The sequence below is a fragment of the Aulonocara sp. 'chitande type north' Nkhata Bay genome, linkage group LG3 (assembly GCF_057382095.1).
Source record: "Aulonocara sp. 'chitande type north' Nkhata Bay isolate Kocher_YH1m ecotype deep benthic linkage group LG3, A_spYH_male_GT1.1, whole genome shotgun sequence".
Classification (NCBI taxonomy): Eukaryota; Metazoa; Chordata; class Actinopteri; order Cichliformes; family Cichlidae; genus Aulonocara; species Aulonocara sp. 'chitande type north' Nkhata Bay.
In genome coordinates, this window is record NC_141346.1 from 7087426 (window position 1) to 7115033 (window position 27608).

Consider the following 27608-nt stretch of genomic DNA (forward strand, 5'->3'; position numbering starts at 1 on the left):
ACCATCGATGAGTCGGAGTCCCCAGGAGAATCGGTGGGAGATGCCGTCGGAACTATCACCTGGATGCTGAAGCTCCTAGTACCCAGAAGAGCGATAATCCTTCGAGGCCAGCAGCAGGGAGTTGATGAGGCCAGCTCGCACTGGTGCCGATAACTGTCAGAGGAAGACATGAGTAAAGAGGAATCCAGCATCATCCATTCCTAAAAAGGACAGCGTGCTCTCTATGAGCTCGAGAGCGGTACCATCATCCAGCCCGAGAAAGAGAGGACTTTCTCGGCCCGCTCTGCGTCGGAGAGGAAATAACACCGCAGAAGCAGCGCCTTGAGAGTGGTGTATTTCCCTTGGATGGGGGGTTCCTGGAGGAGGGTCATCACACGGCAGGTGGACAGTGGATCCAGCGAGGTTAAATGAAGACAGAAAACATATAAATCACCTTGAGCGACTGTTGTTGTGATTTGGCGATAGATAAATTGAATTGAATTGAAAAACTAAACAGCAGTGGTGTTTGTAGTGTGACCAGGAGATATTTTATTTTGTATTCTTATAATCAGCTATCATTGATTAATCATTTACCATTGTTGAATCAGTTGACAGAATAATCTTTGAACCACATTTAGGTTACTTTGACTAGAGTATTAATCTACACAGATTGTCAGTACTTTAATCAGTCTATGGTTGTTCTGTACTATTCATGTTATTTGCTTAAAGCTGTTTCACAGTTCTGTAACCACTCAGAAGCCTGTGGGTCCTGTTGGACCCTGCCTTAGTTCTATGTTCAGTTCTGCACGTACACAGGCCTTTAAAGAACATGCATGCTCTTATATAACACATGCACGTTTACACACACACTTAGCAAGAATAGGAGGGTCGTCTGAGGACAGTTTTCTGATAGATATACTTTCACAAAAGGCACAAATGTAATACACACTTGTTTTTCTCTAAAAACTAGCAGTTGATGTCCATATTAGGTAAACTCTCTGAACAGGCCCAAACTGTTATCATTTCCAGTAATATCTAACTGTGAGGGCGTCTCAGGACATGGTCCTTGTTTGACACACACACTTACAATAGATATACACACCACACACACTGGTTTTCTCTGAGTGCTGGACTGAGTGGAAACATCTGGAGGCCATATAAGGGGAACTTTCTGAGTTCTGAGAACTGACTGATACTTATCATGTGACTTGACGTCATCATTGTAATAAAAACCTTGTGACGTGGTTGTTCGGGGGAGATCGGCTCTAAAAGGCTCGTGATGCTCATCTTCCCCATATGTACATATGTATAATAAAAATCACTATTCTGACATCTACTGAGACCATGCAGTCGTTTGTCTTCTCCTCAAAACTCGAATCGTGACAGTAGTGTTACTGAAGTTGGGCTAGCTGGTATGTGGTGGCTAGCTACACAGCTATGGTTAGCATAATATAAACACAGTGAAGCTGGAGGGTGAATGCTAACTCTTTTTTCCTCTAGATAAAAGCTAACGTGAGGGTTCCCAAAGGTCAGGGACAAATGTAATCACATGGCAGGATGCTGTGAACGGATCACACTTCAGTCAGGAGAACGACTGAGCTAATCCATCCACAATACGAGGTTAGTCATTAATATACTGCTGCATGAGCTGTAGTTAAATCGTAAGGGTTTAAAAACTGAGCTTTAAAATGAACAGTGGTAATAAAAACCGAGAGAGACCGACAGTGATCACTGACCTTTTGTAGGTGTCACGACGTACAAGGTGGACTCACGCACAGGACTCCGGGGATGATGTACACAAGAGAATTTATTACAGAACAATGTCCAATGAGTGTATATACACAGATACGGGGCAGTGCTATTTACAAGGGTGCGGGGCAGTGCTATGTACAAAAGGTGAGGGGGGCAGGGGTCCGGGGAAAATCCAGGGGAACACGCTCGTCTCTCTCCACACAATCCAGGCACGAATCCACTCGCACACCAGGAAAACAGTCCAGGGAATCTGTACACAAAGAGACGCTTGTTAAATGCTAAACACACACTGCATGGGAAAATACTTGCTGGGGCGCTTGACTTTCACTGACGCGATTCTCACAACGATCCAGCGAAGAACAGCCGTTGCTTCCCGTCTTAAATACCACACTGAGGAGGCACAGGTGTTTCTTCCTCCGAGGGCGTGGGCCAAGGGCGTGAACCCATAATGAGTTCAGCCCTGGCGAGAGAGAGGAGAAGAGAGAAAGAGGGGGAGACAGCTGATCAGCGACCAGCTGAACCCCCAGGCCGTGACAGTAGGAGCTTGTTTAGATTAAATAGAACAAGATCCAAAGCATTAAAACATGTTAAAAACACAACAGCCTTATTATAAAACTCAGAGTAGGTTGAACCCGGAAGCAGGATTCATCAGGTCATTGTTTAAAAATTGGTTATCCCACCTGCTGTGAATGTTTTAATGCAGTACAGTTGTTGTTATTATCATTATGTCACATCCTGTTTATGACAGTTAAAATAAATAACATTCATATAAGAAATAAAATTGTCTCATGTAAACTGTATGTGGTGTTAAATTGGCCTATACTACTGTGCTATAATGTTGGTCATATGGGTGGTACTTCAAGAGCCATATATTTTATGAGGTGGTACTCATTGTGAAAAGTTTGAGAAGCACTGGTCTATGTGAAACTTGATATCAGTAATAAACTAGGGTGCATCAGTCATTGATTAGTTTGACTGACTGCAAGGAAACGGACTAAGTTGAACTACTTCTAAATCGTACTGTAGTTACACTGATTTCAGATTTATATTCATGGTTTCATATTTACATGTTTCTTCTCAGTTTGTTTGTTTTTGGGCAAATTACATTTATTAAATGAACATGCTCAGAGTTGTGAAACTTCAGCTCCCACAATGCTTTGGAGGCTATCAAAAGAAAATGCATGCACGTCAACTATAAATACACACCATGAGGCGTTAGTAAGGTATCAGGGCGTAATGAACTCTTCATTTAATTATGGAACATTACTCCTGCATTAACACAAATCATCATGTAATTCATAAAAACCGATCTAAGTGGTTTCGTCGTCTTCTGAGTTAAGTCAGGCACTTATTGCTTACCTGTGTCTTACAAAGGAAACAAAGGACAGCTTGACCTGAAGACTCAAACACGTCTCAGTCATGTTCACAATAGGAGGAGGAAACACATTCAAAGTGATACAGAACATAACAAACATAATGAGATGAAAATAAAATCTGTTTGAGGTTTAAAGAATGATCAAATCTATAAATGACCAGAGTCTAGGTTGAGAAAAAAAAACTTCTTAACTGAAGTTACAGGCTGGACTCAAAAAACTTTGAGAAGGGAAAATCCACGGTCTGTATGTCCAACAATCTCAGCAGGTAAGTCAGGCTGAAACTGGCTCCTGGGAAGAAAAGAGGACAAAGAAGGCAAACGCAGAAACAGCAGACTGAACATACAGAGGTGAGTAACCACACTATAAACCACTGTAAGTCCTCTGTATTTAAAGGAGCCAGCTGTGTTCCAGCATGGTCCCTCCCCTGTGGTGTAAGGTGTGGTTAACACATGCGTAGGTTCTATACTGACACAGTGTTTTTATACGGTTGTCCACGCTTGTCCCTCCTTCCTCCGCCTCTCACTCTTACCCCACTCTTCTTACTTCTAACACTTTTCCTGTTATGTTCTTTTCCTCTTTTCACCACATCCAAACGGTCACGGTCTAACTTCCTGATGAGTCACTTAAACACTGATATTGAAAATCTAGAACAATTATTACAAAATTATTACTTATTTTTCTGTTTTAAAACTCTGATTCATTGTCAATATCGTATGATTTACTTTTAGCTCAATCAGAATGCATATATATTCTTTTTATGACTCTGTGTTCAGCACTGTTTTTTTTTTTTACTTTAATACATAAAAACTGAAAAAACAAACAAAGTTATGTCTTCAAAATATGACACATGACTCAAACAGCACCACACATCCGCGCTGCATGTTGTTTCTCCTCTGAGTTTAATTGTGAAAGTCATTTGCTATAAAAAATATTTTATTTTGAAGGATCAAAAGGAAATTATCAGGTTCTCTCTGTCTAACGTAAGAGGACCAAACCTATAGTACAGCAGCAGCTGCGTGTTGTTGTTATCAGGACTTTAACTGGTGATGAAGATGTTGCTGCCACTCCTGCTCCTCGTACTCGGCAAGAGCGCTCTTTGAATGCAAACACAACAACACAGCTGTTTGTGCTTTTAGACAACATAAAGTCTAACATGAATTTACTGAATGTAAACTGACTCTACTTGACTTTATTCCTTATAACCCCCTCTGGGACTTCATGCAGGGCGCTCACAGGGTTACAGCTGAGTTCATATCTGTTTAAGACGAACTATCTGTGTGTTCCAGACGTCTCTGTTTCTTACTGATAGAACCACAAACCTGCCAGAGTGTAGTGACGTTTGACAAGATTAACGACTATGGCAAAAAAAAAAAAGAAGAAAAACTTGTCCAATGATACAGATGAAAATTGGTTGTGTTGCCAGTTGTGTGTAACATTGTCAGTGGTGACACTTTTCTATGTTGTAATACTAAGATGTTTATTTACTAATAAACTGTTTTCTCTGTGTGTGACTGTTTCTGACTCATTTGATGTTGTTGCATGGTGAGGTTATGTGTTAAAAATTGATGGACTGCGGTGTCATTATTAGCGCTGTTGTCTCATAAAAAGAAGGTTTCTGGGCTCAGATCTGCTTGTATCTGTGTTCATTTTTCAACCAAATGTAGATATAAATAAGAGATGGTTTCCTCCTTTCACCTCAGTGTTGTTCAGACATCCATCAGTTTTCTTTAACATCTTTGATGTCCTTTCAGTGTTTGTTGGAGAGGAAGGATACATGTTTGAATGCTTTTCATAATTACATTACGTTACATACACTTTCTGAAACGACTTTGTATGAACCCAAGGAGAAAATCCACTGCAAATACATAAACATGTTTTTGTTGTGTGTGCTTGTGTCTCCTTCCAGTTTCCCAGCATGCCCTGGCTCCAGTGGTGGAGGTGTATGAGGGGGAAAAAATCTATCCTGTTGCCTTGCAAGTACTCAGGTATTATACCTGAGGAAAATCCCACAGTGCTGTGGACTCGCAATGATCTCAACCCCAAATCTGTCCACCTACGACGAGAGGAAACAGATGATCTGAAAGGGCAAAACCAGCGTTACAGAGGGCGCACATCAATGAGGCTTGATGCTCTGGACAGTTCAGACTTCAGCCTCACTCTGAGAAAACCCCAAATGACTGATAGTGGCAACTACACCTGCTTCATCAGAAATGAAAGACAGGAACTGAAACTGACAGACATACAGCTGCATGTCAAAGGTAAGAAACCCAACACCTGTGATTATGAAGGTCAGACGTCAAACTAAAGAGTAACAAAAGAGATCCTTCTAGTTCTGAAAGCTGATAAAATAGTAATAATGTTCTCTAGAAGCAACCACACTGGAAAAATAAAAACATGAACACCAAAGAAGAAGAAAATAGAATCTTATTGGTACAATTTTTGGTGTTTCTACTAAATCTGGATAACTTGATCCAGAAATTCTTACATGTGCAGGAAAACCAGCACCTGAAAGGCCTAATACAGACAGACAATAGCACAACATGACTGTTACTTAAGTGTGATTACTAACAGTAGTACTGTGAAGACCTGGCACAGTTTTGGCTCACAAGCTTTCCTGATAGTTTATCATGCAGAATAGAGATTTTAATGACTTTATTATTGATATCTATTTTAACTGACAGCAGAGTCAGAGGTCAGTAACACAGATGCTCAGATTTCAGATCAGGTCGATTCTATGATTAAAATCAGTGTGACTGAATCTGCTTCTTTAGTTACAGAAAATACTCTCAGCCCTTCCTTTTTGGACTCATAACTCAGACGCCCTCTACAGGAAAGGGCAGAGCAGGCTGTACCTGCTGCGGAGACTCAGGTCGTTTGGAGTGGAGGGCCCACTCCTGAAGACCTTCTATGACTCTGTTGTGGCTTCTGCTATCTTTTAGGGCGTGGTCTGCTGGGGCGGCAGCATCTCTACTGGGGACAGGAAGAGACTGAACAGGGTGATCCGAAGGGCCAGCTCTGTTCTAGGATGCCCTCTGGACCCAGTGGAGGTGGTGAGTGACAGGAGAACGGCGGCTAAGCTGTCATCCCTGTTTTACAACGTCTCCCACCCCATGCAGCAGACTGTGACAGCACTGAGCAGCTCCTTCAGTGGGAGACTGCGGCACCCACGGTGTGGGACGGAGAGATTTCGCAGGTCTTTCCTCCCCACTGCTGTCAGACTCCACAACAAAGACTTTAACTGAACAAACACACACATCCATACATATGCAATAACACTAAGTGCAATAATCCTTCTGTCATCGTTGTATTTTTACTCAGTTGTATATAGTATTTGTATTTGTATTCTATTTTTATCTTATTGTATATTTATTTTATTCTACTGTATATAGTATATTATTTTATTCTATTCTGTACAGCTGTGTACTGTATTTATTCTTATTGTATTCTAATTTTTGCCTCATAACTTTTGCACTGTCCACTCCTGCTGTGACAAAACAAATTTCCCACGTGTGGGACTAATAAAGGTTATCTTATCTTTATCTTATCTTTTCCCACATTTTGTTATGTAACAGCCTTATTCCAAAATGGATGGAATCAGTTTTTCACCTCCACTTCTACCTGCACAAAATCCCCATAATGAATACGGAAAAACATTTGCTTAAAATTTGTCCAGGTATATTTAAAAAAGCTAAAATTAACAGATGGACAGAAGTACTTACAGCCTTTTCTGGGACACTAAAAGTTGAGCTCAGTTGAATCTTGTTCCCTTTGAGAATATGTCAGATGTTTCTTGATTGGAGTCCACTTGTGATAGATTCAGTTGATTGGACATGATTTGGACAGGCACACACCTGTCTGTATAAGGTCCCATGGTGGACAGTACGTGTCAGAACACAAATCGAGCCTTGAAGTCCAAGGAATTGTCTGCAGACCTCTGAGACAGTATGTATTGAATCGAGTTTGCCAAAAAGCCCCTGAAGGACTCTCAGATCATGAGAAAGAAAATTCTCTGGTCTGATGAAACCACTATTAAACTCTTTGGCCTGAATGCCAAGTGTCGTGTCTGGAAAAAACAGGCACCACTGGTGGTGGCAGCATCATGCTGTGGGACATTTTACAGAGGAAGAACTAAAGGTTTTCCCGAATACACCAATGTGTAGAGACCTCCTTGATTACAACCTGCTCCAGCGTGCTCTGGACCTTAGACTGGGTGAAGGTTTATCTTCCAACAGGAAAATGAACATAGAGACAAGATAACAAAGGAGAGCTTTAGGACCACTTTGTGGTGTTTGTTCTTGAGTGGTCCAGTCAGAGCCCAGACAAGAACCCAATCAAACATCTCTGGAGAGATTAGACAATGCCTTTGCACTGACACTCCCCATCCAGCCTGATGGTGCTTGAGAGGGTCTGCAAAGAAGAATAAAGAAAATGCCTAAAAATAGCTGCCATACTGAGAAAGACTGAAGGCTGAAATTGCTGCCAAAGTTGCTTCAACAAAGCACTGAGCAAAGTTTGTGATTACATGTTATTCTCATTTTTTTTAATACATTTGCAATCATTTAAACAGTAGCCTGTCATTGTGAGGTATGTTCAATTAAATTTTATTTATACAGCGCCAAATCACAACAACAGTCGCCTCAAGGCGCTTTATATTGTAAGGTAGACCCTACAATAATACATGCAGAGAAAACCCAACAATCATATGACCCCCTATGAGCAAGCACTTTGGCGACAGTGGGAAGGAAAAACTCCCTTTTAACAGGAAGAAACCTCCGGCAGAACCAGGCTCAGGGAGGGGCGGGGCCATCTGCTGCGACCGGTTGGTGTGAGAGAAGGAAGACAGGATAAAGACATGCTGTGGAAGAGAGACAGAGGTTAATAACAAGTATGATTCAATGCAGAGAGGTCTGTTAACACATAAACCTCTCTGCATTAACACATAGTGAGTGAGGAAGGTGACCGGAAAGGAAAAACTCAGTGCATCATGGGAATCCCCTGGAATTGTGTGTGTAGAAATGTGAGGTGAAACTCAATCTAATCCATGTTGGAATAACAAAATGTGGAACAAATAAAGCACTGGGAATACTTTCCAGATGCAATTTTTATATTTTGGTTTACTGTCCTCTCAGACCAACAGGTTGAGGTGGAGGTCATTGAAGGGTCAGAGTCTGTCATCCTGCAATGCAACACAACACCTGACCTGCCTGAGGACACCACAGTGAAGTGGACGAGATTTGACCAAGAAATTATGATGGTCCACGAGTATTCAAATGGAAGTGACCACCTTAAGAACCAGGACGACCTTTACTGTGGTCGCACAAAGATGAACAAAGACCTGCTGAGAACTGGAGACCTCAGTCTGACCCTGGAATACCCCACAGAGAGAGACAGTGGAGGATACATCTGCACCATCTACAGGGACAAAGACATCCTGAGACACAAAGTAGTGCTGCAGGTCAAAGGTCAGTGTTGTAGATAAAAACCAGGATACAGTGCAGGACAGAGGTCAGAGTTCAAAGGTCATGTTGTTTTTGTAATTTTCCACAGAACAGTTTCCATCCTGGGCCACAGCTCTCCTGGTTCTCCTGGTTCTTCTTGTTATTTCTGGAGGTCTCATATATTATTTCCGGCACTATTTCATGTCAGGTGAGTGTCTCCTACTACACTACCCATAATGCCGATGGTCAGCAGGTGTCCTCTGGTGGCTCCTTGACTGTGGCTCACACAAACTTGTTCCAGAAGCTGAAAGAGTTGAGAGTTACAAACAGCTGATACAGAGAGCTGAAGAGAAACTTCCAGGTTTGTTCCAGAAATCAGAAAACCTCCTTCAGACTCAGTCATTGATCAGTGAAACAGCTCCACAACATGACTTTACTAAACAGTGTGTGTGCTTCACTGCATTGATCTGTGAACTCAGTTTTCTTTATATAGTGCAAATCATAACAACGGTCACCTCAAGGTTCAAGTCATAGATTCCACAATAATAAAAACCACAACACAAACATGAATCATGAATCTTATAAAATAACAGGTCATTATAAAAACAGCAATAACAAAATTCACACTGATCAAATGGAGCCATTCTCTCACTTCTTTAAAATGGACTTTAAACTTCTTCTGTAGATTTTTCCAGAGGCAACTTATTCAAAAGCTTTTTTCCCCCAATTCTGTTCTGACTCTAAAGACACACATATACACACAAATAAGAAAGAACAAACCCAAGCAGAGATTTATAGATAAAAATCAACCAATGAGAAAATCCTCAGATATACAGAGTTGGACATTTAGCAGCAGCATACAGAGAACAGTGATATACATGACTTCCACAGCCAGTAATAAAATATAAAACACAATAATGGAAAGTGTCCAACCTCTTTATTCAATCCAATAACTCTTTAACTATTGACCAGGTGCATTCATAGAAGCAGATCACTGTAATCCACTAAAGGTAAAAAGTTACAGAGATGAAGTGTTTACTCATTTGGAGAAGAAACAACATTTATGCCTCAAAGAAAACTTAGTATAAATTTCAGCTCAGCAGCCTTTCAGTGTGAGCTTTAAATGACAAATTATGATCTTGTCACGGTCTGCATCTGGGTCACTGACCCACGACCATGACAGATCTATAATGATACCTAGAAATTTATAAGATGTGACTATTTTTTATTTTTAATCCTTTAACTGGCTTTGTTCTTAGGAAGTGTCTTTGCCACTTGAACTTGAACTTATCTGAATTTAACGCCAACTTAATTTGAGTCAAATGGGACTGAACATCATCAAAGGCAGACTGCACAAACTCAAGTTTTTGCACTTCATCTGAATAAAAATGTAATGCAGCATTTTTATCTATGTACACAGAAGAGCAGTGGTCCTAATATGGAGCCCTGGGGAACTCCTTTGGACACACTGTGTTCTAGCTGACAAATAATTTGATAACCAACTCACAGCATTTACAGCTACACCAATATTCTTTAGTCTGTTTACTAAAATGGCAGGACAACTGTGTCAAAAGCCTCCGACAAACCAAGACAAAGAACAGCTCAGTATTTTTTTCAGTCCATTGCATTAATGATGTCGTTCACCACTTTAATAGCAGCAGTTATTGTGCTGTGTTGTTTACTGAATCCTGATGTTAGGAAATAATTAATTTTTCTTGGGGTTGTTCATTAATAAGCTTTTGTAAACTTAAACACAGTATTTAGATGTGTGCCTGTAGTTATTAACATCACCTCTTTTCATCAAAGAGAGAACATTGGTAGATTTCCATATTTCAGGGATCTCAGTGTTCAAAAGACTAAAACTAAAATTACAAGTTGGCGATTCTGTTATAAAATCTGCAGCCAGTTTAAGAAAATAAGGATCAGGTTGATTTGGTCCTGCAGATTCATTGGGATCATTGGGATCCAACATTCAACAGATTTAAGGTCCGGTGGACCTTAAATCTGTTGGAGTCAGAGGAGAAAAGCTGAAGGCCTGAAGCACAGACTGAGTTTGAGTTGTTACAGAGAGAGCCTCCTGTTTATTAAGCTGTTTGAAATCTGATGTAAAGATTCAAATAAAGACCCTGAAGAAACAAACTGTATAAAGCACTTAAAATATAAAATATTTCAGTAAAGTACGTCAGCCTTTTAAAACAAAATCTGGTATTTTGGTGGCTATATCCCCTTAATAAGATTTTATTATTTTCCAGAACTTTTTAGGATCATTAAGATGTTTAATGATTTTTCAAAGCTAAAGCTCTGATTTGGCCTTTTTTAATTTTAGAAGGTTTAATGATTTCTGCAGAACTCCAAGGACAAAACTAAGCATTCTGTAAATATTCCATGCCAGCTCTACATCAGTAATGAGGTGGATTCTGTTCCAGTTGTCGTCCCAGAAATCATAAAAGAAATTTTGCTCACAGAAATTCTTAAAATCTCTTAAAAACTATTTGAGGCTTTGATTTTGGGAGCTTCAATTGTCTGACTGCAGCGATCACACAGTGGTCACTGACCTCATTTGAAAAACACTAATATGTGTGTGTTAGTTCTAGTTATGTACAGGTCCTGGATCAATGTGATGAATTTAGAAGCAGTAAATTAGAGTTGATCCAGGCCTTTGTGTCTTTAAAACGTTCCTGTAAATGATATGACAGGTATTAATCATGAAAATCGAATGTGTATCATTTGGAGAGCAATCATACACATCTATGAATAATTTTTGTTTGTGAAGGAAACTCCTCATTTACATGAACAAACTGGAATCTATCAGATGTGATTCAAACCACTGCAGTGAATTTCCTTTATTAACTCTGGTGTGTTCTACTGTTTGCAGTAAAATGTTGTGGTCTACACTGAGGTCTAACAGGACAAGCACAGAAATAAGTCCTCTGTAACAGGTCATAAGGAGAACATTAGTAACCTTCACTACAGCTCATGTTGTGCTTTGTTGTCCTCTCAGTTTATAAGGTAGGGGTGAATTCAGAAGTGGAGTCTGTCCAGCTGATCTGCAAAGCCACGGTTTGTCTGCCTAAAGATGCTAAAGTGGAGTGGAAGGATGCAAACAACAGGAAGGTCCACATGTATGAGAACGGCTCTGACCAGCCTGAAGAACAGGACGATAAATACAAGAACCGAACAAAGATGAAGAGAAACTTACTGGAACCTGGAGACCTCAGTCTGACCCTGAAATACCCCACAGATGAAGACAACTCCACCTACACCTGCACCGTCTACAACAGGGAGGGAAACATGCTGATAGAGAAACAAGTGGAGCTAAAAGTCAGAGGTCAGTGCTGTAGATACAGGGCAAAGGTCAGAGGTCAGACTCATGATGCTGGTTCAGTCTCAGTGGCTCCATCCAATAATGTTACAGTGTTAGCATGTCTGATGTTTGTGGCTGTTTTGGTTTTTATTTGATTTCCAGCCAAATGTAAAAGCTTCAGCAGATGAACTGTAGGAGCAAAGTTCATGTGTGAGACTTCATCTGAAAGGTAACATCTTCTAGTTTCTGAACATGTGTTTGTTTAGCATGTGGCTAAAACACAGGCTAAGCTACGTCAGCTCAAATCTCAGTAACAACCTTCTTTGGTCCTCATCTATAATCAGTCATATCTGAGTCACAATAACTAGAAGATGATTTCTAGCAGAAGTGTGAACATCTCCACATCCTTTCTCCATGTTATCATCCAAAGCTGTGTGAAGTTTCAGAGCTCTGCAGCTAACAGAGACTTTCAGTTTGCTGCTCTCTTCCTCTGACAGCTCCATTCTTAGTTAGTTCTGTTTCACTTTATTCCACTTATTCAGTCTGATGTTCTCTGATCTGTTTCTCTTGTTTAGTGTCTTAAATGCTGCCAGTGCCTCTCTTTGCTGTAACCAACCTTTCTCTTTATTTCTGAGCTTTTTAAGGACTTTAACTGATGCATCAACCTTTGAAAATGGAAAGAAATCAGTCAGATTCATGGCTGCATCACAGTGTCACATGTAGTTCTCCACATCAGCTGGATTATATCTATAGCAGCAAACAGCAGCTGATGCACAAATCTTTGTCTGTGTGAATAAAGTTGGATCAGTTCAAACAGTTTGTTGCTCTGCTTGAAAGCAGCAGTTTTTCTAATGCACCACCTTCATGTTTCCTTCATATTTGAATCCCCCTGTAGATGCTGACAGGTAACCATGTCACACAGAGCTCAAGCCTTTGAATCCAGCTGTGACTGTTGATTTTCTATTGAATGGACTTTTTCAAATCCAGCTGTAGGCCTGTGTTTGTGAGCTCATTAACAGCTGTTTGTTTAGAGAGACGTGGTCCTCACAGGACAGCCACTACAAACATATGATTTTATAGAATATGATGCATTACTGCAGATTCAACACAATAGAAAGGATTTGAAATGAGCTCAGCCTTAAACATGTGCAGCAGTAATATTGATCCACAGACACTGATGGGAACATTTTTCTGCACAATAAGTACTTTGACTTTTCATACTTTATGTACAATTTGCCAGTACTGCAGTTTAGTGTGTAGTGAGGTGTTTTCATGGTGTTTTCTTGGTGCTTTTACTAAAGGAAGCTTCTATCAAATTCTTCCACATGTTGTCAAACTGAGCTGTGTGATGAAGTGAGTGTGACAGAAACACTCAGACTGTGTTTCTTACTTTGTTGTCCTCTCAGTCCCCCAGGTGGAGCTGGATTTAGGGGTGGAGTCCGTCCAGCTGCCCTTCAAAACTACACTTCACCTGCCTAAAGATGCTAAAGTGGAGTGGAAGGATAACAATGCAAAGGTCCACGTGTATGAGAACGGCTCTGACCAGCCTGAAGAACAGCACCAGGCTTACAGAGACCGAACGAAGATGAATGAAGACCTGCTGAAAACTGGAGACCTCAGTCTGACCCTGAAACACCCCACAGATGGAGACAACAGGACCTACACCTGCACCGTCTACAGCAGGGAGGGAAACATCCTGATGAAGAAACAAGTGGAGCTGAAAGTCAGAGGTCAGTGCTGTAGATACAGGGCAAAGGTCCTATAGCAGCAAACAGCAGCTGATGCACAAATCTTTGTCTGTGTTAATAAAGCTGGATCAGTTCAAATAGCTTGTTGCTCTGCACTTGAAAGCAGCAGTTTTGCTAATGCAGTGTAGTGTACTTCTCCCAGTGAAGCAGCAGCATTCAGCCTGTTAGAGTCAACACAAATGTCTCCATCCAAGCTCATGTTGTGCTTTGTTGTCCTCTCAGTCCCCCGGGTGGAGGTGGATTCAGGGGAGGAGTCTGTCCAGCTGCCCTTAAACACCACACTTCACCTGCCTGAAGATGCTAAAGTGGAGTGGATGGATAACATGCCTTCTTGACCAGCTGTGTGGTGTTCAGTGTCCAGGTGAGGTCCTCAGAGATGTAGACGCCCAGGTACCTAAAGCTGCTCACCCTCTCCACTCCAAGGCCCCGGATAAACAGTGGCTGGTGAGGCCTCCTCTTCTTCCTCATGCCCAATATCATCTCCTTTGTCTTGTCAGTGTTGAGTTTGAGGTTGTCGTCCTCACACCATGACACCAAAGTGACCACCTCTCTCCTATAAGCCACTTTGTCCCCTCCAGTGATGCGAACTTCAAAATAATGTTATCTTTGTTGGAGGTGACACAGTCGTGAGTGTACAGGGTGTAGAGGATGGGGCTGAGGACGCAACCTCCGAAGGCGGAGCTGTAATCATACCCTGATGTATGAGTCTGTGTTTTCTAGGTGGGTGAGTGAATAGTGAAGGGCAGCAGTGATGGTGTCTGATGTGGACCTATTGGGCCTGTAGGCATACTGCAGGAGCGTGTCTGTGATGTTGCTCTGGATGTAGGCCAGCACCACTCTCTCAAAGCACTTTGCAATGAGTGGAGTGAGTGCAACTGTTCTGTAGTTGTTCAGGCAGGTGGCTGGGCTTTTCTTGGGGAGAGGGATGATGGTTGTGACCTTAAACATGTGGGGACAGTGTTCTGGGAGAGGTTGAAGATGGAGGTAAGAACCTCAGCCAGCTCATTTGCAAATGCTTTAAGAACCCGTCCCACCATGTTGCCTGGTCCTGCTGCCTTTGAGGGTTGATCCTCCTCAGGGCTTTGTGCACCTGGTCTATTGAGACTGCTAGCAGGGGTGGGGGTTGGGTGGTCTGGAGGGTCTGGAGGATCTGGGATGTCTCAAAGCGGATGTAGAATGCATTGAGATCATCCAGCAGACTGCCTGCAGAGCTGATGGTGCTGGTGCTGGTGCTGGCCCTATACTCTGTGCTGCAGGCCTTGCCACATGCGCCTGCGGTCAGCAGAAGAATAGAAGCCATCCAGCTTCTCTCTGTATTGCCTCTGTTCCGCTGTGATGGCTTTCCTCAGTCCGGACTTTGCAGCTTTGTACAGCAGTTCTCCATGCTGGCTGCAGTTTGAAACACATCCCAGTCTGTTTGGACAAAGCAGTCCTGTAGGATGCTCTCAGTCTCTGGTGTCCAGAGTTTCACAGGTTTAGTGACAGGGTTCGATTGTTTCAGTTTTTGCCTGAAAGTCGGGTACTTGAACAGAGAGATGTGGTGCAGCCCTGAATGCTGTAGACAGGGTGTTCTTGTCACGGGAAGCAATGGCCACGTATTGGTGGTATTTTGGGAGTGCAGTCTGTAAGTTGCACTTATTAAAGTCCCCAGCAACAATAAAAACAGCATCTAAATGAGTAGTCTCTAATGCACTGATGATGTCATAGTTTGCCGAGCGCTGCTGTGGAGTCAGCTCACGGCAGGATGTAAACAATGGCCAGAAGCACAGCTGAGAACTCCCGCGGCAGATAGTAGGGGCAGCATTTCAGCATTAAAAACTCCATATCTGGCAAACAGTACTTGTGGATAGTCTGTACGTCTCCACACCATGATTTATTAATCAACGCACACACACACCTCCCCCAATACCCTTACCGGAGGCTGTAGGCTCCAAGGAGGCTCCTTGGTATATAGAATGGGTCTGCAGTTGAATGGTGCACACTTTGTCTTGAGCCAGGTCTCGGTGAAAATAAGAGCGCAGCATTCTCCAATTCCCCCGCCTCCCCCTCTTGCGTTGCTTATGTTGTCGTTTCCGAAGTGCTATCCTGAGGTCAGCTGAGTCACTAGGGCTCGGTGTTTAAGGGAGTGGTGGTGGCGGTGGCTGCCGCGGCGAACAATGACTTGAAGTTCCGGTGGAAGGGTGAAGTCCAGAGGATTGTATGTGTTACCGATGTCAAGTAGTGCCTGATGTTAATAGTGCACTGCACTTATCAAGTGCAAACAAAGCAAAAAGTAAACTGGGAACATTCAGCGTCTCAAAGATTGACCTGTTAGCACCTGCAGACATTGTTGAGCTGGCTCTGCTGATCTTGTCTTCATTTCTCCACTATTTGGAGAAGCTTCAGCAGGATCCACAGTCAGAGTCAAAGTGGAGTTCTAGCATGGACGTGACGCTTCAAGAAGCTTCAGACAGACAGTGTTCTCCAAAAGTTCTGCTCTAAAAGGAAACTTTGAGCTGGCTCTGTGCTTGTTGTAGTCAGAAGGATGGAGGCTGGATCTTTGATGAGTGCTTGCACACAGGCTGTCTTTAAGTATTCTGGGACACAGCCAGAGGACAGACGAGTGTTCATTATTGGAAGCAGCCGAGGGGCAGGGACATCCCAAACTTCACTCAGGAACTTTGGAGGAATCATATCTACACAGCTTGATGAGCGTTTCAGTTGTGCCACAGTCCTTCAAAGCTCCTCCATAGAGACTGGCACAAAAGAAGATCAGATATGGTGGCTGGGGTCGGGACATCAAGAAAAGAATCAGGAGCTGCTGTTTTGGATTTCCTCTCATTCATTTGATGCTTCAGAAAGTTTAGAAAGTGAAGACGTTCCTCACTCGATGCCGTAATCTGATGAAAACTTGCAGGATTTCAAAGACGCTCCACTGAGCTCCAAAGAGCTCTGGGCTGTGCTTATTAGAATGAATTAAAGGAGAGAAATAGCCGGCCCTCGCCTCCTTCACCTGTTCATTGAAAGCAGTCGTTCATGCTTTCATCTCTTGATGACGCAGCTGAAGATTCACCTTCTTCCGTCTCCTTTCTGCCCTCCGGCATTGTCTTTTCAGACTGTGAATGTCTTTGTGGATCCAGGGCAGCGAGCGAGCACCACGTTTAGTCCTGATCTTAAAGGTGCAGTTGAATCTAAAGTGGATGTACAAAGGAGGTTCAGATCATTCAGAGTGTTTGTGTGAGGGAGGAGGAACACCAGTGGTGGTAGAAACACTGATGAACATGTTTCTCCTGCTTCCTCATGAAAAGAGCGTCAGCGTACTGACACAGCTGCTTTTGCCTGATCACTTGGAAAAATGATCTCAAACAGAATCCATCAATGATCAGAGAGAAACACATCAGCTCAAAGCCTGGAGTTCATACTGAAGCCCACAGTTATATGTAGGCCAACAACACACTGTTTGAAACCAATGAATTTACTGTACTGAGGAACTCAAATGAGTCAGTAAGATCATCAACATGGATCTTAAAATCAGCAGCTCAGATCATGTGATCACACATAAGAACCATGGAGCAGGAAACATCTGAGAGTTCAGCTCCAACTCTGATGGAGTCTTAGGAGGGCGGAGATACCTGCACAGATAGGAGCTGTTTCACACTTTAACAAGCAGCACCTCCAAACTACACCCTTCATCCACCTTAATAGTGGAGCATTTGAAGCCAAAGCTCCACCCACCCAGCCACTTTCTCTGGGCTGACTGAAACAATCATATGTGGGGTCAGAGTTCACAGACTAGACAGTCCTCTCCAGGGTTCATCATGTTTCTGTTCAAAACATCAAATCAAGCTGATGGGAAGTTGTAGAATCCTTCAGAATAAAAGCCTGACTATTCAGAGCTCCAACATTAAGAAGAGCAAAGTGAACCAAGGTGGGTGGAGGCAGCAGAGAAACTGTAGGGTGGAGCTGAATGCTTCATCAATGGGATGATGCAGCAGATTTCCTCCACCTTGCACAAACTGTCCTGTTAGTTATTATGACTGGAACATCCAAAATGTCTCCAGAGGCTCCGAGTCCAGCTGAACATGTATTAGTGTTTAGAGTGGAACTGAGGTGATAGGGACTAGGACCTGGGGGACGTCAGTCAGTGACGGAGCGGTCAGCAGGTGTGGGCAGGTGTGGACAGGTACTTGATGGACTGTTTCCTGCTGGACTCCATATGATATGTTAGCAGAGAGGATCTGGCTCCTGATTGGCTGAAGTGGAGCCCATCTGCTGCAGAAAGATGCCTCCTGTCCCAGAAAACATTGAAGTTGTCTCTAAAGCCCAGGCTGTGGGAGTCACACACAGAGGAGAGCCAGGTGTGGAGGCCGAGCAGCCGCCCAAACGCCCCACGGCCACAGGTGGGAGTGGGGCCGCAGATACAAACTCTACGGTGGGCTTGTTTCACAGCCTCACAAAGACACACAAAGTCCAGTTTGAGGAAGTGGGAGCGCTGTTTGGAGTCCGGTTGGTGCCCATGTGGATAAGGATGGTGTCGGCCTCCGGACGGGATCATATTCTGCCAGGAAACTTGTCTAAAATGTCCCAGAGCGTCGGGCTGGGAAAAGACAGAGCGCACGCCTCCTTTATTGTGAAATTCCTCACCATGGTAACTGAACACATCAGCTGGTCTGCAGCAGGTTCAGAGTTTGAGGCTCAAAGTGTCCCATTTTCACTGATTGTTTCCCGACGACATGCTTCACGTGTGATATGGATCCTCTGCTGAAGGAATCTGCTGTCTATCCACAACCTGTTGATCCGTGTCTGACTAACAGCAGCGCAGGAAGCCCTGCAGTTACAGAGAAACTGTCTGAGTCGCATTGTTGCTGCAGTTTACCTGCAACTGCTGTGAAGAAAAAGTCTCACTGTGTTTGTGTTTGGTCCTAATCTGCTGCCTGTCTGTTTGACATGCTGGATTTCCAGCTGATAGATGACAGATTAGAAACTGATCAGTCTATTGATCACACAATATTCCATCAATAGAATTGATTGGACTTTGATTTGTGTAACAAAGTGATTTCCACGTCTCCTTCATGATGTGACAGTGTCAGAGCTGAATGCACTTGTAGAGTATCATGTTTTTATGGCTCACATTTAAAGTGTTGCAGCTCTAATGTACAGTTGTCATATTAGAAATAGAAGCAGCTCTGATTTTAGTGCTCAAAGAAATCTATGAAGTGATGAATTCACACATGAACAGTTTTCTGCAGCGTTCCTCTCGGCCTTATTTGCAGCTCCACTCTTGTTTTTGCTCTAATAATTATTTCTCTCCATGAGCTGTTTCTCTGCCTGAAGGAGGCGCCACTCCATCGCTTCATTTAGTGCAGAACAAGAGTCACATGATGCTGCTCTGAACACCAATCACACTTTGTACAGCTCATGTTGTGTTTGTTGTCCTCTCAGTGTGTCAGGTGGAGGTGGAGGAGGGGGCGGAGTCTGTCCAGCTGCCCTTCAAAACCACACAAAACCTTCCTGAAGATGCTGGAGTTGTGTGAATATGTAAAGAACCTGAATACAGGAAGGTCCACCTGTATGAGAACGGCTCTGACCAGCCTGAAGAACAGCACCAGGTTTACAGAGACCGAACGAAGATGAATGAAGACCTGCTGAAAACTGGAGACCTCAGTCTGACCCTGAAACAGCCCACAGAGAGAGACAGTGGGAGATATGAATGTGATGTGAGGAGGAACGGACGGATTAGATATAAAACTGTGCAGCTTAAAATCAAAGGTTTGTTTGTTTGTGTGTGTGTGTGTGTGTGTGTGTGTGTGTGTGTGTGTGTGTGTGTGTGTGTGTGTGTGTGTGTGTGCGTGTGTGTCTCTGACTGTCTTGTGTCTCCTCTGCAGGGAGAGTTCAGGTCCAGGATCAAACAGGGGACATCAGGAACAGAAGCAGCTCCATTGATCCGACTCCTCTGATGGCTGATCAATCAGTTTGATCTGTGTGTTCTTTGATTATTGATCAGTGATGTCAGAGTGGAGTCAGTGTGATGTTGTTGTTGTGTGTTTGAGACTTTTAGTGTCCATGAAGGTCTCTGCTGCCGTAGATCCTCTGAACTGTGACAGAGGTCTCACTCTGGAGGAAACTCTCAGCACTTTCCAGCAGCTCCTCCATCATGGAGGACGTTCCCTCACTGTAACAGGTGGAGGAGAGAGGAGAGGAAGCACAGGTGGATCCTCTGAGGAAGAGGAGCGTTCCTACAAACCACATGTTCACATGACCAGAGGACAAGCATGTGCAGAAACACATTAAAGTCAGCCTGTAAACTCATCAGGAAGATGTTTTCTGCTGTAAATGGAGCCGTGTTGTGTTTTTTTTAGAACAAAGGTGAGCACAGTAAGGATCAGATTTGAAAAATTATCACAGGACTGAGACGAACAAATGAGAACTGATTGTAGTTATTTTGGACTTCCTGGTGTCGACTCTGACTGAGGTGATGTTTCACAGAACCGAGTGGGCACTAACAGTTTCTGTGTCCTTGATGGAGCTTTCTCATCTTTTCAACATCTCTGCTGGACATAATCAGGAGTCTGTCGGCACATCCTCGCTGCAGGTGTGAAGAAGGAAACCTCACAGACAAAATGATGTAAATGTAAAAAAAGGTTTTGACAAAGCTTTAAAACCTATGTTTGCATTAAAAGTGGGAACTAGCACTAGATATGAGGCTGATTAAGCAGTTCCCGGATGCTGTTCAGTGCCCACCCTAAGGCCCATTTTTTTAGCTAAAGATTTAATTTGTTGCTTTTATAAAAAGCTATTCTTGATAATCCCGTATTGTATAACTAACCTGTTGTTACATCATGTGAGGCTGTGGTGTTGTCCTCTCCCTCTCCTCCTCCTTCTTTATTGCCCCACCCCTTGTTTCTCTCTGCCCCTGCCTTCTCCTTTAGGACACACCTGCTGCTCATTTGCCCTTGTTGACCACCAATTACCCTCAAAGGTGATATAAGCTGGAGGAGAGCAGTGTGAAGGTGGGAGAGGCTTCTGGTGGATTTCCTCTTTCTTGGTCAGTGTGTGAGTCTGGTCTAGGTGTGGAAAAGGCCTGCTGCATGTATGTGACCAGCCCCACCGTGCGTGGCTTGTTGTGAGTAGCTCAACTGGGCAGTGGTTTTGGTTAAGTGATGGCGGCCTCCATTATTTGGTTTGGCCAGCCTGGTTATTTCTAATAGCAGCGTTCCTGTCTTTTTCTGTTGAAGCCTTATAGTTGTTTTCTTTGTTGAAGTGGTCACCATCTCGTTGGGTTGACCTGCCTGATTTATCATTAAAGCAGCGTTGCTGTCTCTTTCTGTTGTTACTGTTTATATGATTATTGGATTAATTGATTATAATAAAGATTTATTTCGTGTTAAACACCTCTGCCTGGCATCCTTTTCATTTCAACCCGGATCCGACTGTTACTGTCCCCCACCCTCTTCGCCTAACTTTTATGTGGGGACGTAACACCTGTTGAATGGAATAAAGTCTGTTCCTTCAAATATAAGTTTCAAGTATTCCTTTACAACTCCAATCTGAGAAGTTTTTCCAGCTGTGTGTATGTTTGCATGCAATTACTGGCAGTCATTTTTAGAAACTCCCAGCATGCTGTCAGAGATTTATTATTGCACAGTGCCTGTTATATCCAGCCAGGGCTCATAGAAGATGTTTTAACCATCTGGAGATACTTGTAGACTTTTAATTCATTTGAAAGCCTGATTCTTAGCCTCGTCCACCCCAGCTGTAAAACTCAGAAACCAGTCTTACTTGTTCTCATCTATCGTCCACCTGGGCCTTACAGAGTTTCTGTCTGATTTCTCAGACTTTTTATCTGATTTAGTTCTGAGCTCAGATAAAATAATTATTGTGGGTGATTTTAACATCCATGTAGATGCTAAAAATGACAGCCTCAACATGGCATTTAATCTGTTATTAGACTCAATTGGTTTCTCTCAAAATGTAGAAGAACCCACCCACCACTTTAATCACACTCTAGATCTTGTTTTAACATATGGCATAGAAACTGAACATTTAACAGTGTTTCCTGAAAACCCTCTCCTGTCTGATCATTTCCTGATAACATTTACATTTACAATAATTGATTACACAGCGGTGGAGAGTAGACTTTATCACAGATGTCTTTATGAAACCGCTGTAACTAAGTTTAAGAATGTAATCCACCCACTGTTATCTTCAATGCCCTGTACCAACACAGAGCAGAGCAGCTATCTGAACGCTACCCCAACAGAGGTCAATTATCTTGTTAATAATTTTACCTCACTATGTATGACTCTGGATACTGTAGCTCCAGTGAAAATAAGACCTCAAATCAGAAGTACCGGACTCCGTGGTATAATTCTCAAACATGTAACCTAAAGCAGATTAAGCTGGAGAGGCAATGGCGTGTCACAAATTTAGAGGATCATCATTTTGTGATGACTGTGGCAGCAGTCGTGTGGTTTTATTGAAGAAGGACCCAAAGTCTGGCAAAAGCTGTGATTTGAGTGAGCTTTATTATGGGAGGTGAAAACAACAAAAGCGAGGGTGTCGAGTACAGAACTAAAACATAACCTAAACTGGGAAAACTAGAGAACAAACCTGAAACCATAATATCCCAGGACGAACATGGGATGGAGAATAGAGAAGGCAGAGACACACCGAGTTACACAGACAATGCGACAAGGAACATAGGCAGGCACACGCTATAAATACACATGAGATAACGAGGGAATGACACACCAGAGGGAAACAAAGCTGAACCTAATCAGGCAAGACAAGGAAGTAAAACAGAATACGCTAACATGAGACGGGACCTTCAAAGGAAAACAGGAAATTCACAAACACAAACTCAGGGACACGAAGAGAGCACAAGGTGAGGACACAGGAAACCAAAACCAGAATAAAGTAGGACATGAGATAATAATATTAAACACAAAACGCTGGGTCAAACGACCCAGGACCATGACACATTTAGCCTGGAGAAATAGTTTGTTGCTTTATAAGAAAGCCCTCCGCAAAGCCAGAACATCCTACTATTCGTCATTGATTGAAGAAAATAAGAACAATCCTAGATTTCTCTTCAGCACTGTAGCCAGGCTGACAAAAAGTCAGAGCTCGTTGGTGAGAAATCTCACAGATCTACAGCTACTTTTAGTACCATTGATATTTATTTAACTCTTTTTCTCCAATTGATCTTTCTGAGTTAACTTCAATAATTACTTCCTCCAAGCCATCAACGTGTCTTTTAGACCCCATTCCTACAAAACTGCTCAAAGAAGTCCTGCCATTAATTAATTCTTCGATCTTAAATATGATCAACCTATCTCTAATGATCGGCTATGTACCACAGGCCTTCAAGCTGGCTGTAGTTAAACCTTTACTCAAAAAGCATCTCTAGACCCAGCAGTCATAGCTAATTATAGGCCAATCTCCAACCTTCCTTTCATATCAAACATCCTTGAAAGAGTAGTTGTCAAACAGCTAACAGACCATCTGCAGAGGAATGACTTATTTGAAGAGTTTCACTCAGGTTTCAGAGCTCATCACAGCACAGAAACAGCCTGCTAGACCATAGTGCTGCATTTGATACTGTTGACCATAATATCCTATTAGAGTGATTAAAACATGCTGTAGGTATTACAGGTACTGCGCTGCAGTGGTCAATTATGGAGTTCCACAGGGTTCAGTGCTAGGACCAATTCTGTTTACATTATACATGCTTCCCTTAGGAAGCATCATTAGAAGACATAGCATACATTTTCACTGCTATGCAGATGACACCCAGCTCTATCTGTCCATGAAGCCAGATAACACACACCAATTAGTTAAACTGCAGGAATGTCTTAAAGACAAAAAGACCTGGATGGCCGCTAACTTTCTGCTTCTTAATTCAGATAAAACTGAGGTTATTGTACTCGGCCCTGAAAAGCTTAGAAATATGGTATCTAAGCAGATTCTTACTCTGGATGGCATTACCTTGGCCTCCGGTAACACTGTGAGGAACCTTGGAGTCATTTTTGACCAGGACATGTCCTTCAACGCACATATTAAACAAATACGTAAGACTGCGTTCTTCCATTAGCGCAACATCTCTAAAGTTAGAAATATCCTGACTCAGAGTGATGCTGAAAAACTAGTTCATGCATCTATTACTTCCAGGCTGGACGACTGTAATTCATTATTATCAGGAAGTCCTAAAAACTCCCTGAATAGAATAGAATAGAATAATCCTTTAATTGTCCCACAAGGGGAAATTTGGGTGTAACAGCAGCAAGAAAAACACATATACAAACAAACAGTACACAAGACACAGAACAGAAACATACGCAATTTTTTACATATTCAGACCAGCCTGAAGAAGAGGACCAGGTTTACAAAGACCAAACAGAGATGAAAGAAGACCCTCTGAAAACTGGAGAGACAGTGGGAGGAAGGGAAACTTCATCAGACAAAAATGGTAGGTTTGTTTATTTTTTGTTTATTGGCTTGTGCTGTTGTGTCTGACTGTCTTGTGTCTCCTCTGCAGGGAGAGTTCAGGTCCAGGATCAAACAGGGGACATCAGGAACAGAAGCAGCTCCATTGATCCGACTCCTCTGATGGCTGATCAATCAGTTTGATCTGTGTGTGATCAGTGCTGTGAGTCAAACAGCATGATCACAGGACCATAGTAATGCTTTTTGTTCTCATTTAATTTGCCTTTTTTTAAATAGTAAATTTGGTTTTAATGTAAAATATTATAATAATTATTGTTCTATGAGTTCAACCTCCGTCACTCTGACCTTTGAACTTTTTCTGCATTTTGTGGTTTGGCTGTTTCAGCGTTGTAACACAGAAACGCAGATTCTATTTTAAGTCCAGTTCCCTGTTGTTGGTGTTCAGATGTGGTGCAGCCCCCTCCACCTTTTATATGTTCAAGTGCATAGTGGGGAGGATGTCATAAGGCCTCGAGCCAATCGGATGGAAAACACAATATTTATGAGTGTTTTAAGTTGTAAATTGGATTCGACCTGAACATGACAGGAAGGTTACTCATCTTTCTTCTCTGGACTGTTGGACAGAGTCATGTGACCTGCACAGGGACTACACATGGAAATGAGCAGCAGAGCTCAAATCTGTCAGCTTTCCATCTGCTTTTTTAGATTGGTTATTATCTGTTAAGACACAAAATAAAAACAGCTGGCTGACCTTTAATCTGATCCTTGTTGTTCTTCTTCTGTGGTGTTTGTGATGGAGCAGCTGGTCCTGATGTGTTTGATGAAGCCAGGGTTCCTGCTGCTTCACCAAAGTTTCAGTTTTTTAACAATTTAACAACAGCTCAAAATACACAAGATTCAAAACTGGTGATGCAAAGAGCTGAATTTCTTTTTTTTTAACATATAAAATTTTAGAAAGTTGAATTTAAGCTTGCTTACTTAGAACGAAATAAACTGAAATAGTCCACAAATGAGTCTCTACTGTTTATGATAATTATATTTTAATGAGAGATACAGAACATCACATAAAACTATAAGTTGGTTTTTGTAATGGAAGATTTTATGTGTGTGTGTGTGTGTGTGTGTGTGTGTGTGTGTGTGTTATTGTCATTTAAAGTGTTTATGTGCTCAGTTGTGACACTGAACAGTCAACAACTAGCTGAACTTACTTTGACCTCGACATTTGAAGAAAACAACTGCTTTTCTGTACGTTATGAGTTTCTTAAAGTCATTTGAAACGGCGACATCTGTTTTGAACATGCTGGGGTGAAGACCGCAGAGCCTGAGAAGAGGAAGTAAGTAGCTGATGTTATGGGAGGATAAGTAGGTGCCGCCACGCCTCGAGAGCTCAGAGCTCGCATGAGTGTGTTGTCTGTTTCCTCTCCCATGCACATGGTCATATAGGTGTTTGTTACAGCTAACCGTGTCTGCAGACTTTGTTAATCTAAATTTCACCACAGTTTGTGTGTCAGTTCTTCTCAGAGAGTCTGCAGGACAGTTTGGTCTGGAAGCTCCTCCTGTGTCCTCGAGGATCAGAGTGTAAAATGAGAAGTTTTGTGCCAGTGAACAAACACCTGCTGAACTTTGATAAAAACCTGATAACGTTGCCCCTCTGAGATCTCCATCATCAGCAGGCAAACAGTGAGATCGGTTCTGAGCTGCTCTGTGAACACAGACCACACTTTGTGCTTTAGACTGTTTGAAACTCCAGCATTCAAACAGTGGCGGATCTCGAAAATGTTACATGCGAGGGCCAGAAGAGGGGGATCAGGTCTATGCAGGATGGCACATACCTCTTCACTGAAGTATGTGGAAACCCCCTATACACAAATGGAGTACATTTGTGCACAGTAACTGAAAACTCCTCAATATGAGAAGAAGGGAAAGCAACACCAGAAACAGCACACAGTAGACATAACTACCAAAATAAAATGTTACAACAGCAGAGAATACCTGACATGAAATTAGGGCGCACAGGAGGGCAGGAAAACCGGAAGCCCAGGGAATCAAAATGAAAGTAAAACTAAGAAACTCTGACAATAAAACTAAAACAGGAGATAAATCAAATACCAAACTTACAATGACACAAACTATGAACACTGTGCAAAAATACAGCAATCAAAGGCTTGTTTATTCACTTAATTAACCATTAAGTAAACCGTGTTCGGTATAACCTGCATGTATACCAACCAACTACATTTAATTTGACCAGATTATGATAAATGTAACATTTTACAGTGTACTTATGTAACAAAATACATGGAAAATTTCCCTGTAATTAATTTAGTTAAAGTCAGAATTTTAGGCATGACCTTTTTGGAGGTCCAAACTCAAACTATGAAATAACAGTGAGGACAGTTCATCATATTATTATATTAATAATTTTTCTTTTAGTTAATTATTTATTCATTTTTATTATTTTACACACACACACATCCATCATTTATACAGCTTCTAAACTTACTGTCAGTTTTGCAAAACTAAAACTGTAATTAGGTCAGGTTACATTAATATAAACCCACGTGGATCAACCACGTGTTCCTGAAAGCAGCTCGCTGTCTGCAGTCTCTGTGCGCCCTGCTGCTTCTCCTCACTTTCATGTTTGGAGTTCTGCAGAAGGATTTTATTTTGAAGGCTCTGACAGGAAGTTGTGAGGTGTCTCTGTGTAACTTCAGAGGAGGAAACTTTGTTCAGTGCGTCAGGGGTGCTGTGATCGAGCTGTGTGCGCCTGTTTCTCAGAGTTAACGGGACTTTCAGCGGAGAGGAAGATGCTGCTGTGGCTCGTGCTGCAGGTCCTCGGTAAGAAAGTACACACGCAGACTGACACACACACAGTGTGTAACACGAGCTGACTGCATTAGGCCCCTCTGTGTAGTTACTGTGGTCCCTACATGCGATATTCATGCGGGGCGGGTCTCACCGTGACAGCTGAGCTCATCATCCTGATATCTGCGCGTGTCTGTTTAAGAAGTGCGTCAGCGCTCGTGTGCGTGTGATTCACGGCAGGAATAAAAGTACTTTGTCTAAAAACTGAAAGCTTGTCTCACATTATTAAAAGCCCCGTTTACCATAGAAAGCACTTTAATGTGTCAAAAATGGTTTTTGTTCACAATAACGCCACGTGCACAATCATCTATGTTCAAGTTCACTGATTAATAAAGTTATAACAATCCTAAAACAACAAATAGACATTTTTCTTTTTTTTTAATTCAACACCAGATGGTTTTCTGTGTGTTTATGCATTTTTAATGCTTAGTCTCAGAATAACTTGTGTCCTGAATTGCCCCCTTATAGAAATCCCCCTGAACAGGTCGCCTCCCTGGTCCTCTGGTCACATGACTTACAGTAAAGTCCACAGTAGAGATGGTCTTTTTTGTTTTTCATACATTAGAATGTCTCACTGTGACTGTTACTGTACAAACTGATAGCTTTGTATGTTTGGTGTTCATTTCATGTCAGGAGATAGAACAAATGTGAAGACTAGGAAATATTAATGCATTATAATATTTTTATTACATTTAAGAAGTGTTATATATGCTGGTGGTAC

General features: G+C 42.3%; 1 protein-coding gene, 3 long non-coding RNA genes and 1 pseudogene across 4 annotated transcripts in view; 4 read left to right on the forward strand and 1 right to left on the reverse strand.

Annotated features, from left to right (window-relative positions):
- Positions 1 to 223: 223 nt before the first annotated feature.
- Positions 224 to 3631, reverse strand: LOC147333729 (uncharacterized). Its single transcript, XR_015125770.1, has 3 exons — positions 2064 to 3631; positions 1716 to 1981; positions 224 to 356 (listed from the first exon to the last, which is right to left on the reverse strand). It is a non-coding gene; the product is annotated as an uncharacterized LOC147333729 (long non-coding RNA).
- A 522-nt stretch (positions 3632 to 4153) lies between these two features.
- On the forward strand, positions 4154 to 19553 carry LOC147333730 (butyrophilin-like protein 2; annotated as a pseudogene).
- Positions 19554 to 19725: 172 nt separating this feature from the next.
- LOC147333731 (uncharacterized) lies at positions 19726 to 20965 on the forward strand. The gene is made up of 2 exons (XR_015125789.1): positions 19726 to 20168; positions 20506 to 20965. It is a non-coding gene; the product is annotated as an uncharacterized LOC147333731 (long non-coding RNA).
- A 1264-nt stretch (positions 20966 to 22229) lies between these two features.
- On the forward strand, positions 22230 to 24663 carry LOC147333732 (uncharacterized). The gene is made up of 3 exons (XR_015125787.1): positions 22230 to 22460; positions 23934 to 24044; positions 24114 to 24663. It is a non-coding gene; the product is annotated as an uncharacterized LOC147333732 (long non-coding RNA).
- A 2073-nt stretch (positions 24664 to 26736) lies between these two features.
- Positions 26737 to 27608, forward strand: part of LOC147333733 (butyrophilin-like protein 2) — a 38064-nt gene continuing 37192 nt past the window's right edge. Inside the window, exon 1 of the mRNA XM_086268593.1 lies at positions 26737 to 26860. Within this exon, the coding sequence (XP_086124719.1) occupies positions 26830 to 26860 (31 nt within the window). The 5' untranslated portion in view covers positions 26737 to 26829. The remainder of the gene's footprint in view (positions 26861 to 27608) is intronic.